A 12,852-nucleotide genomic window follows, 5' to 3' on the forward strand; every position below is an offset into this window, starting at 1 on the left:
TGGCAATTACATGCAGGTGATGCACAGGTGCCTCTAATTATAGGTCTCATACCGGCACAATCAGGATAGACCAGCGGAGTCAGCAAAGTCAATGCAGGTACATTATAACTGAAAAACAACATTCATAAAAAACACAAAACATTCATAGAAAACAAACAAAAAACAGAATAGTTAGTTAGGTTAGGTTAGTTAGGTTAAGTAGGTTTAGGTTTAGTAGCTAATTGATCGATTATTGAAAGATATTCCATATTCCAGACTGAAATGCTATAACAGAAGTGGAGTATTGGCCAGAATGACATGAACATGTGGACATTACATTACATGTCATTTGGCAGATACTTTTATCCAAAGCGACTTACAATAACATGTTTGTCAGCAATAGAGCAATCAACTATGTAACAGTCTATGACAACTACAACTTCTGAAGGCACAGTGGTACAAGTTAAGGTTAGTTTTTTTGTTTTTTTTAAGAGAGAAAGAAATTAGATCAAGAAGGGCCCAGATGGAGCATCATGTGGCCCGCGGGCCGAGTATCACTGCCGTATATTAAGGGACGGTTGGCAACCCTACTGACGACATACTCTGAGTGTTGCTCATGTGAGTGTCCTTCAGTTGGACAGAGACACACTTTAACCACGTGTGATCGGGGGGTAGTGTCCCCACGGTCTCCCACGTGTCCGTCTCGTCACTGTACCGCTCCATGGTCTGCTCCATGGTCTGACTGTACAGCACGTAGATCATTCCATCCACCACAGCAGCAGTATCAAAAGAGATGTAATCTTTCAGGGGACAACACATGGTCCACTGATTGCTCTTGGGGTTGTAACACTCCACCTTATTCAATCGGTTCATTCTGGAATTCCCCCACCCACCTACAACATAGATCTTTCCTTTGAGTGTACAGGCAGCTGCGCCACAGCAAGCGATCTGCATAGGCGCCACCTCTGCCCAGACAGCGGTTTTAGGGTCGTACACCTGGACTCGATTTGTTGCAACGTCATCCTGCAGCAAACCACCAGCAAGATAGAGCAGTCCGTCGAGGGACACCGCAGAAGAATTGTGGACGGCTATATTCATAGACTCTATAAATTGCCAGGAGTTGGTGATGGGGTTGTAGCACTCCACAGAGCCTACCGGTATTTGATTGTCGCCCTCGTGGTGGTCCTCGTGGTCCACATAATTGTCCCCCAGCACCGCAAACACGTAGCCGCCAAGCATAGCCAGGATGAAGTTTGCGCGAACTACGATCATGGGAGCCATCTCCAACCATGAGCCGGACCAGGTGTCATACCGCCACATCTTCCTGCTGATGACTGACTCATCATTAAGTAATTTCCCTCCTGCCAAATACACAGTAGAGCCTGACGCCACCAGACCGTGATCGTGTACTTCGAGGGGCAGGCAGCCCAGGTGCTTCCATTGATTAGTCACAGGATCAAAGCTATTCACTCTACGCTGGAGATCCCCGCTCACTGTCAGGATCCCTGTGGGCCACGCCCTGCGGCAGAAGAGCTCTTCACGGTGGTCCTTCAGCAGCAGGTAGTCCTGGTACTCTTTCTCCACATCCAGAGACTGCATCACGTGGAGGTAGGAGGAGCTGATGAGAGGCAGACGGATATGCTCCAAGACCTTTCCAAAGCTCTGTTTGCGGGTAGAGCACTTGTTCAGCCATAACATGGCGGCCTCTAACACCATCTCCTCATGGGGCACGTTGACATCGTCACTGCAAATGATCTCCGTCAGTTGGTCCACAGAGAGACACAGGAACTCCTCCTGCTGGTAAACAGTGCTGAAGTGCTGGAGGATGTAGACCATGCTGCGTTTCTCCAGCTCCTTACAGGAGTGGGCCTTGGCAAAGAAGTGGATCCCCACACAGTTCATTACATACATCTGATGCTCCATGAACCGACAGCAGACCTCTCGAACAGCCATAAAGTCCAGCAGGTTAGCCGCTGCTAGCAGGGCCTGCACATTTGCGTTGGAGATGACCACCTGTGATGTGTACGCATAGCTCACCAGCAAGCCAATCATCTGAGGTTCAACTCCACTGATGGGAACCCGTTCCTGTCTGGACTCTCTGAAGCCGGCGGAAAACATCCCCTGGAAGTAAGAGCTACATGAGGCCAGTACAGAGCGGTGGCAGGGGAACTCCTGCCCCCCACAGCACAGGGTGACATCACAGAGGGCGTTGTTGAGCCGCAGCTTGTTCAGACCCTCTAGCACGGCGTTGGGGTGCCCCGCCTCCACAAACACACACTGGTAGTCCTCTCTGCCTGGATGCTGAAAAGAAACTGGAGGAGCAGCGGCATGGACTGGAATCATTTCAGCCATGTTTTCAAATAAGATCCAAGCGAGACAAAGTGTGAACTATATCAACTCTATTAGTGCAGCAACTCCGTTTCCCCGTGATGGTGTAACATGTGCTGTGTGTGTGTGGTGACACTCAGGAGGCAGTACTGGGTCTCAGGTTGTTTACTGTGTGACACATAGAGCAGAGCCAATGCACAACATTAGGGTTTGGTGTACATATGTGCAGTCTCACTCCCCTCGTTGACATTCCAGGAGACTGTGTGCCATTTCTAAAATACACAATTATTATAGGCTATATTCTAATTAATAAATCTGATAAAATAAAATTCTGAATAAAATAAATAAATAAAATAAATAAAAACTGAATAACAAAATTACTAAATGACCCATATTTCAATTATTTAACAGATATAAAAAATAACACATTATAACCACAACATTATTAACATTCAAATTTAGATTCAACAAATTATATTAACAGGCAATTCTGTTGTTGTGTTACTATAGCAGCCACACCAGCTAGACTCAACCTATAGCTAAACTGGTGTGGAGTAGCTACAAGGCTATTAGTCCATGGGCCAATGCAGAAATCGGTACCACCTGAGGTGACCGCACGATTTTGTTATTTTTGTCTTCCTATGTCTCTAGTTTATATTTTGGTATGGTAACCCTGCCGATTTGGTAGCTTAAGGATAGTTATCACTCTGTAAACAAACCTACCCCCATATAAATGTCAAAACCCTGATTTCTGTGTATTAGTCCAGATGATATGTGAAAATGATGTTCAATTTTTCATAAAAGCATGAAACTTGGTACGCTTATAGTTTGGGGCCCTGTACATTTTCAGAAATTGAGCCATCGCAAAAATGCCTTGTGGCGGCCATTGTAATTCTGCCATAAGCAAATTATGTAGTTTGCATCATATCTCCTGAACCACACATGCTAACACAGAAAAGGTGATGTCTATCCCAACGTTTTCATGGTCAAGGATTACAATGATACCATATAGAACATCATAAACTGTTAAAGTGACTAATCAATGGCGAATTTGATGACGTTGTGAGAAGGAAATGACAGTATCTGATAACCGATGCTATAACTTCAAAGCCATGACCATTCTCTGGCTAAGATGTTTTGATGAGTGCTTTGACTTATAGTCTAGCAGAATGGGCCCTCAGATTTTGAGATACCCCTACCTGAGGTAGAACAAATGACAACAATGGTTTTTCTTATCTTTAGGGTCTCCCATTAATGAAATTGATTGTTGTCAAAAAATTGGGGGGATTTTTTTTTTTTTTGGTTGTTCTTAAGAACTACCCCAATCCCTGAAAAAGACCCAAATTAGGCCAGTCCGAATAGGGGAAAGGTGACAAAAAAGCCAATAACTTGAGAATTCTCACTCTTTTTCTCATTAGATTTGCTGAGCTATGAACCCTGGTGATCTGTCATGTATGATACGGGTATTTAAGACGGCGTCTCTCTGCCACTTCAGAAAGCGTCTTGAGGAAGGGCCAGTGTGGCCCGAAACGTCACGCTGCATATAAATAATAAAAAAAACTAACGGGAGCTCCTTTTGGTGTGCGGACCATTCTTTTTTCAACTATCAATAAGCTACCAGATTGGCAGGGTTATCATACCAAAATATAAACTAGAGACATGTAGGAAGACAAAAATACAAAAATTGTGCGGTCCCCTTAGGTGGTACCGATTTCACCATTGGCCCATGGACTAATTGCATTGTATCCTTCTCAAAACACCACTGAATTCACCATTAACTATTCATGTGAACAGTTTATGATGTTGTATATGGTGTCATTGTAATCCTTGACCATGAAAACATATGGGTAGACATCACATTTTCTGTGTTATAATGTGTGGTTCAGGAGATATGATGAAATCAGGGTTTTGTCATTTATATGGGGGTAGGTTTGTTTACAGAGTGATAACTATCCTTAAAGTCGAACTGAACCTGTTCGTCACGTGCATAATGAGTCCGTTTCAGACTGAAAACATAGTTTGTCTAAGATGACAGGTTGAGAGGTGGGTCATAGTATCATGTCGATGATTTTATTTGACAATTCTGGGGACTGGATTGGGCTTTGCCCAATCCTGGCGTGTTCCGCCTCCAAATCGAGTGGGATTCAGTCGTGTTGCGGCGCTCCCCTCGGGAAGAGCCTTTTGACGGGAGGAGTGGAGCTCAGCGACCCGCAGGCAGCCAACTGTCTTTGTGTTGCCGAGCAGAGAGTGCAGCACGTCGGCCTGGAATCTCCGAAGTGCGACCCCTGACAACCAAGCTCTCGGATGCGCGCGCCATTATCGCTGCTGTAACGATACGATATCCCTGGAATGCGCGTTTTAACGAGCCAGTTACATTTCTTTGCATTCTTAGAGATTATAATTTTTGTTTTTTGTTCATGTTTCTAATAATTGGCCAAGTTAGTAGTTAGTTTATGGGATAGGAATTCTGCCAGATGACAGGCACTAGGCGCCATTTTCGACTTCATTTGGAAGAGAAAATTATCCTGAAATGAAGATTTGATTGACAGCTGCATTACGTGATATGATTGGTTGAAATGGGGTAGACATTTGATAGTACTAGGTGACGTCAGCAAACTGTACATTACTGTTATCAATGAAATCTTGAAAAATGAACTTTTGATGTGAAAAACTAAAGAAATTAGATTGTTGTGATTTTGTTTGCATACATTATTAAATAGGCGCACTGCATACCCAGGTATTTGAACTAAAAGAAAAGAAAAGTCATTTTTGGGTTCAGCTCGACTTTAAGCTACCAAATCGGCAGGGTTAACTTATCATACCAAAATATAAACTAGAGTCATGTAGGAAGACAAAAATGACAAAATTGGGCGGTCACCTCAGGTGGTACCGATATGTCAAAATGTCAGCATTGGCCCAGCACAGCAAATAATACAAAAACGTTTTTAAAGAAATAAACACAAACATCTCCATACCTTTGTGACACATAGAGCAGAGCCAATGCACAGCATTAAGGTTTGGTGTACACTGCCCTGAAAGAACAGAAAGTTGTCAGTAAACATCTCACACCACATGCATTACAGATGGTTGTGGTTGTGTGTGTGTGTGTGTGTGTGTGTGTGTGTGTGTGTGTGTGTGTGTGTGTGTGTGTGTGTGTGTGTGTGTGTGTGTGTGTGTGTGTGTGTGTGTGTGCGTGCGCGTGCGTGTGCGTGTGCGTGTGTGTGTGTGTGTGTGTGTGTGTGTGTGTGTGTGTGTACACACGGAAGTTTATGCTAGCTAACCGCGGGTCTAGCTATCTACATTAGTCTGCTTTCTTCCAGACGAACACATAAAACCGTGGGTTAGCGATCTCAGATCCGAACAGAATTTACACATGTTGAGTGGGATATATTACAGAACAAGTAGCAACAAGTGGATAACGTTCAGAACACGAATTACGACTTTTAAAAGCGTTTATCAAGCGGAGATTTACACAACACAGCTCACCTCGTGACAGTCCAGGAAGCCTTTTTTGTTTTTTACAAAAATGTGACATTTAACAGACTGAAAATAAAATTGCAGATTTTATTCCCTTGATTGTTGCATTCTGTTATGGTAGTACAGCAGCATGGAACCAAGTTCTTCTTCTTCTTCTTCTTCTACTATTGTTTTATGGCGGTTGGCAAACAACTTTTTGTGCATTACCGCCACCTACTGGAGTTTGATGTCTTCTTTATAGTGGAATCTATTTACAGTGTTCATCATGTTCATAGTGCTCCCATTCACGATATATATATGTCCATTCTACGACTCAGTCGGCGGGAACTCATCCCTCAGCGCCTTCTCGATCTCCTCTCCGGAAATGTCAACAACATTCAAGAACCTTCTAGCTGCATCCATCATCATCTTAATCTTTTCCTTTTTTCCCTTGATCTGCTCTGTACAATTAATCACCATGGCCATAAATGTCAAAAATCATTTTTTGTCCACACAAATGTTTTGTTCAACTCCCTTCTCTTTCTTCTCTGGTTCCTTTTCAATTTCTTCCATTAATGGAATACAATTGTATCGCTCTCATTCTCCACTCTTTTATGGAACCAAGTTTATGAATGGGGGACTTTTTAGCTGCGACCACCAGCAGCTGACGTCAGTGCCTCTAACCAATCGTCTCAGAGCATGTCTAAACCCAACCAATCATCACTCTTAATACCTAAACCCAACCTCCTTGTGCCAACCCAAACCAATCAGAGGCAGAGTAGGGCGGGACATGCCTTCGCCGTCCTGGGAAAGGTACCTGGTATCCATCCAGCACCAGTGCTGACAACTGCGATTCATATGAGGCTATTGGATATACCAGAATAGGGAAAGGTGGTATCTAATTCACACGTTAGCAGCTAACTAGCTGACTCTGATAGTTCGCCAAATTGCTTGCGGTACATTTATCATCGACAGAAGACGTCATGACGGTGCAAGTCGGACTGACGTTAAAGATGTGACTTTGAAGTACAGTAGCTAAACATCTGTCAAACGAGGTAAGGGCTAATGCTAACTAACGTTAGCTTTTACACAGGTCGGGAACACTGTGTCCTTAACTTGCAACGTTATTGTAATTTGCTACTACTGGATTACACTTACAGAGTGTAATGGTATTGATTTACTAGAAAACCAGAAACCTTTTCAATAGCTTGGGATATAGCTCAGGTCAGACATGCTTCACTGTTTTGCCAAAACAGCTTGCATCGGATGCCAAGGAGTTCACGTTAGCTTAGCTTCTTGCCAAGCTGTCTTGAATGACCTTTAAACCTTCTATGCTTCGAACACAGCTGCCGAGGTTGGACATTGGCATTGTTCCTTTCTCAAGGAGAGATCGGACATAATGGAAACTAGCACCACACACACAGACAGGAAACACGCCAGTCTTGTTTTTCCTGATGTCATGTTACGCAAAGGGCAGTACAGCACCCAGTGTGTTAAATTCAAGTTGTTTGTTGACAGCAGTGATCATCACTGATAGAGAATAGAATTCTATACATCCGCTTAAATGTATATGTAAATGTATATCACAGCTTATCTAATACCAAATAAATTGAAACCAATGAGTCCAGGAAGATTTACCATAAAAGTATATTTAATAGCTTACATTCTCTGCAATATGCATATATTGACAGAGGGCATGAATCTCAATGTACACATGTATCGATGTACAGAGTCAAATATTCAGCCGCGATGTCACAATTTGACATACGCTTTATACTGTAAAAGGAGGGAGCAGAGGAGGGGAGAGGAACCTTGGGATGATCTCATGAAATGTGTGTGCGTCCACTTGAGTGTGACAGGGAAACTGTTATCCGTTGTTATTGGACACGATGCACTGCCCAAGGTTTCAGCAAAGAGGAGAAGTCCTCTCTATGGGGCTATTCTATATGTGTGAAATGTCAGTGTGAGTCTATGTGTCAAATGGCATGGAACTTATAGCATAATTAGGCCTATAGCTTATTGATTAGGAAATATTGATTAGGAAATGGCATGGAACTTATATTTTTCTCCAACAATCACCCTATATACATTTAGTTGAACTCACATTTAATCCACATATCTGTCAGCGTCTTTGGGTTTTTGAAAAGCGTTATATAAAATGCATGAATTATTATAAGAGGTACACTGCAGCCCCCTCAATACCTAAGCTATGCCTACCTAAATGTACTAATTATTTAAATATACAGTAATACAATTTTAAAAGCCTTTTATTGTCAATGTGTTACAACCATAAGGTCTTCATCAGCGCATGAAGACCTTGTGGTTGATTGCCTGTACATTTCAAGCTTTTAGTCTCTTCCCTTGGACTGCATATAGCTCAGCATTTGATAGATTTTCCTCACTGGAGGTTTTCAATCTTGGAGCTCTGTTTTCTATATTGATTCCTGTTCCCAGTGAGCACCTATAAAACCTAAGGACTTGTGACTTGTGTTCCTTCTTCCTTGACACGTTGTTGCTGTTGTTGGACCTGTCAGGTGGTGATCAGTCTGATGAGGGCGCGCTGGCGCCGGCAGGATGCAGCAGAAGAGGAACATCCAGATCATAGAATGGGAGGACCTGGACAAAAGGAAGTTCTACTCCTTCGGGGTGTTCATGACTATGAGCATCCGGGCCACCGTCTACCCGGCCACGCTCATCCGCACGCGGCTGCAGGTGCAGAGGGGCAAATCGCTCTACAGCGGCACCTTTGACGCCTTCTTCAAGATCCTGCGCGCCGAGGGCGTCCGAGGCCTGTACCGCGGCTTCATGGTCAACACCTTCACGCTGATCTCGGGTCAGGCGTACATCACCACCTACGAGCTGGTGAGGAGGTACGTCTCCCAGTACTCCAGTGACAACACGGTGAAGTCGCTGGTGGCGGGCGGCTCGGCCTCGCTGGTGGCTCAGAGCATCACCGTCCCCATCGATGTGGTCTCCCAGCAGCTGATGATGCAGGGCCAAGGCAAGCACCTCACCCGCTTCCGGCTCAAGTCCAACGCAGAGATGGGAAAGACCAAAAGGATGTTTGGCCAGTCCAGGGACATTATCGCGCAGATCTTTGCCGTTGACGGTTTCCGTGGCTTCTACAGGGGATATGTGGCTTCTTTACTCACCTACATCCCAAACAGTGCGGTCTGGTGGCCTTTTTATCACTTTTATGCTGGTAAGATGGAGCTGATTTGTTTTCTAGCCGTTGTTTGAATTATAATAATAATAATAATAAATTCAATTTATATAGCACGCTTTAAAATCCAAGGACTTCACAAGGTGCTTTACAGATGCATGATAAAAACAATCAAGCAATCAAACAGGGAAAAATAAAAATATATAAAAAATAAATATAAAGGAATAGCTACTAAAAGAATAAAAAGATAAAAGGATAAAGACATAAAAATATAACACGTGTAAATGGAGAGGGAGGACCCTAGGGGAAAGCTAAAATAAATAAGTGGGTTTTGAGTTTTGATTTAAAAACGTCAAACGAGTCTGTAGCCCTGAGTGGTCCTGGGAGCTGATTCCACAGAATTATGCACTGACTTAATCCAGACAATGCACATGTTGATCTTTGTGTGAAGACCTTAAAGACCCTGGAAACCCAACATAAATATGCATTTTGAGTTCATCACACCACAGGAACCTATGTTTATCAGCCACCAGCCAAATTCGAATGATGATGAACATTGCAAAGTATATAAATTGAGGTTTGAAAGTCATGGAGAAATAAGCAAAATTCTCCCCTCTCGCTCCCTCTGGGATTGTGTGGGCATGTCCACATTGAACCTGTGTGTGCGTCCGTGCATGCGTGTGTGTTTGGCTCGCTGGCCCGACTGCTTCCTCAAATTCTGGACGAATCATGAGCAAGGCAGACCTCCACACTCTGCCATGGCCGGCCACATTCGGATAGAGTCCGCAAAGACGCAGCGCCACACACACACACACACACACACACACACACACACACCCCGCGCTCCATTCGATAGAGAGAGACTGAGCAGGCTGCCTGCGGGTTCACGAAGGTTTTGTAGAACGGACCGAGCTTATGACGTGATACGATTTTTCATTTGAGCACTGCTCTCTTCAATGCGGAAGTGGAAATCCAGCCCTTTATTATTTAAAGCGATTTTGGGGGTTTGGGTTGAAACTAATTTTGGATTTTGGTTTCCAGGGACTTTAAACATGAGCTGATCTGTGTTTAATGTTCAACAGAACAACTCTCCAACCTGGCTCCCAGTGACTGCCCTCACCTGCTCCTTCAAGCCGTGGCCGGACCACTAGCTGCTGCTACTGCCTCGACCGTCACCAACCCAATGGATGTGGTCAGAGCGAGAGTGCAGGTGACAATCATTCAGATCTCTCTCTCTCTCTCTCTCTCTCTCTCTCTCTCTCTCTCTCTCTCTCTCTCTCTCTCTCTCTCTCTCTCTCTCTCTCTCTCTCTCTCTCTCTCTCTCTCTCTCTCTCTCTCTCTCTCTCTCTCTCTCTCTCTCTCTCTCTCTCTCAAACATCAACATGGCCTGGTTGTGCATCGTCTTTCAGATTTATAACTTATCACAGAATTTCTTGACTTGCAAAGTTATCACTTCTAAATTCACAAACATCATAACGTGTACCCCGTGGCACAATTAAAATGGGATAAGAAAAAGTATCGTCTCTCACCACCATTCATATTTTTTTAAGACACTGGTGCACATAGGGTCCGACGGGAAGGGGAGGGACTTTGGCTCTACATATTGTGACATCATCAGTGATTTATGGTGAATTTGAGTGTGTCCCGGAGTCTTTGGAGACCACTGTGTTCCATCAGTGGGTGCTGTCGGCCTAACCCGAAGAAAAATCAGCGTATTCAGCCCAGTATTTTAAGTTATTATTCTTATTATTATAATGCGTGGCTACACAATGATAATAATCACTGCATATGTGCTTGTTCGTGTGTTTTGTTTAGGTTGAAGGCAGAACTTCAGTCATCCAGACCTTCAGGCAGCTGATCGCAGAAGAGGGCTGCTGGGGAGTGACCAAAGGACTGTCGGCACGCATCATTTCCTCCACTCCCACCGCCATCGTCATGGTGGTCGGCTACGAGACGCTAAAGAAACTGAGCTTGCGGCCTGAGCTGGTGGATTCGAGGCACTGGTAGAAGACACCTGGACAGAGTTGACCTGATTGACCAATGTGCTTGTTTCAGTCGTCCTCAGTCTGAGAAGCTCTGGAATAGGCCGGAGTGGAAGCGGGGCACTTTGTCTCCTCTCCTTCTCCAAACCCGGCTTCCATGTCTCCATTTTCTGGAATTCCTTTTCTTTGACTTTGAGGTTAGTGTGTAGTCGGGGGTTATGGGGGTGGGTACAATCTCTTGGGCGTGCCAAAAATTCCACTATTCAGGAAAACCCGTTTTAAATGGCTGCCTTCATAGTGTGAAACTAAGATGAGCAATATATTTTTTTTTATGCGTGAGTGTGAGAAGAACAGTGCAACCTCTGTGTTTGTTTATGTAGGGATTTTAGACGTAACAAAAATGTCCTGTAACACGGCACTAACCAGAACCAATCATCATCCATCTCTCCATTTGATTTGTGATAGGATAGCAAATTCAAAGCACAGATTTCTTTGCGAAACATTTTGTCATTCTCGTTGGTACAATTAACCTCTGGCTGATCAGACTAACAAAACCACTATCTTGCCGTACACGGCATCCTGTAAAATTGGAAAGTATAAATATTATTATAGATTATATATATATACATATATATAATATATATATATACAGATATAGAGATTATACGATTAGGAAAGGTGTTTGACTGTGTATGATACAGATCATCTCATTTGTGAATCAAAATTTCAAGACAAAAAATAAATCTGTGGTGAAGCTCATTGTTTGTAAGACCTATCTGATATATTATACTAATGGTATTTCTATTATTACTTTAAAATCGCCACAAAATTGCTCACAAGAAGTGCCCCCCCCCCCTCCCATTTGAATATAAACTGGTAGCAGAAATGCAGCCAAAGTACACACCTACTGTAGACCAGTTGCTGCTGGCAAAGCATACATACATACTTTGAAAATGCAGAGATGCTGACATTTTATCAGGGTTCTTGTAGCTTACTACTGTGCTAGCTTACTACTGACATTGTCAAATATTGCACTGAATAAGCGTGTTAGTAAATTGCTAATGGTGTATTGAAGTGTTCAATAGGAAGCTGAGCAGACTTTTGGACTATGTCCATTTCAAACTCAGTGAGATTGAAGGGCAGCAGTCAGAAGCAACTGTTGCCCTACTGTGACAGTGAAATGTTTGAGTGCAATCAATGTAAATGTTTTATCCTGTTTCAGCACAAAATATGATTGTATATTTCTTGTAATTTATGTGTAGATAACCTGTCTTAAAAAAAAAAGGAGTAACTTTTCACCTGATATTTATTTTTGTTTTGTTTCTGGTGCTTCTAACCCACGTTTATGTGAGTGTGGGCACTAAATGGCCAAACTACAAAATGTCACACCATCATACGTTTGTTATTTAAGCTTGACAAGGGAAAATATATATTTTTTGGTTGGAACGGTTCACCACGTGATGGGGGTTGTGAGTAGGCATCTCTTCCTTTCAACGGGTCCTAAACCAAAGCGTATGAGAAGACATCGAGTGACAGGTGTTTGGAGAATCTAATGTAAATCAGAACTCACAACCCTCTTGTGTCGTCGTGCAGAACAGCATACATGTGGTTTCATTCATGTGTTGTCTCGCTGTGTCTTGGTTCAACTACATCATCAATAAAACAACAAACTCAAGTTGCGTATTCTGATTGGTGGTGCAAACAGATTGAGCAATGCAGATTACATTTTAATATAATTCAAATAGTAAAGGTGTCTACTGAAGTATCTGTAGATTTCTTTTCCAGGAGGCCCTGAGTGGATCGCCATCTTCATGACTAACAATGACTCGTGAGAGAGAATATGATGAACATGTCATTAGTTCAGGCCTTTTTATCAGCAAACAGTCATTTCAGTGAATCCAGAATCACTACTTGTGTTCTTGAGAAATTTAACGCAGAAATGGT

General features: G+C 43.2%; 2 protein-coding genes across 2 annotated transcripts; one reads left to right on the plus strand and one right to left on the minus strand.

The window, feature by feature from the left end:
• On the minus strand, positions 1-5,407 carry LOC310790936 (kelch-like protein 23). The gene is made up of 2 exons (XM_083652645.1): positions 5,283-5,407; positions 1-2,475 (listed from the first exon to the last, which is right to left on the minus strand). Exon 2 carries the CDS (start codon positions 2,329-2,331, stop codon positions 547-549), a length of 1,785 nt encoding a protein of 594 aa, XP_083508771.1. The 5' UTR covers positions 2,332-2,475; positions 5,283-5,407; the 3' UTR covers positions 1-546.
• Positions 5,408-6,668: 1,261 nt separating this feature from the next.
• slc25a44b (solute carrier family 25 member 44b) lies at positions 6,669-12,558 on the plus strand. The gene is made up of 4 exons (XM_083652747.1): positions 6,669-6,818; positions 8,298-8,965; positions 10,009-10,136; positions 10,742-12,558. The coding sequence occupies exons 2-4, from the start codon at positions 8,338-8,340 to the stop codon at positions 10,931-10,933; spliced, it is 948 nt and encodes a 315-aa protein (XP_083508873.1). The 5' UTR covers positions 6,669-6,818; positions 8,298-8,337; the 3' UTR covers positions 10,934-12,558.
• The last annotated feature ends 294 nt before the right edge of the window (positions 12,559-12,852 follow it).

Source organism: Poromitra crassiceps (genome assembly GCF_964638095.1).
Source record: "Poromitra crassiceps genome assembly, chromosome: 16".
Taxonomy (NCBI): domain Eukaryota; kingdom Metazoa; phylum Chordata; class Actinopteri; order Beryciformes; family Melamphaidae; genus Poromitra; species Poromitra crassiceps.

Excerpts from the sequence above, each read along its gene's own strand:
- LOC310790936 (XM_083652645.1), bottom strand. The coding sequence starts at position 2,331 with ATGGCTGAAATGATTCCAGTCCATGCCGCTGCTCCTCCAGTTTCTTTT.
- slc25a44b (XM_083652747.1), top strand. The coding sequence starts at position 8,338 with ATGCAGCAGAAGAGGAACATCCAGATCATAGAATGGGAGGACCTGGAC. Across the intron at positions 8,966-10,008 it reads TTTTTATCACTTTTATGCTG|AACAACTCTCCAACCTGGCT; the intron begins GTAAGATGGAGC and ends AATGTTCAACAG. Across the intron at positions 10,137-10,741 it reads TGGTCAGAGCGAGAGTGCAG|GTTGAAGGCAGAACTTCAGT; the intron begins GTGACAATCATT and ends TGTTTTGTTTAG.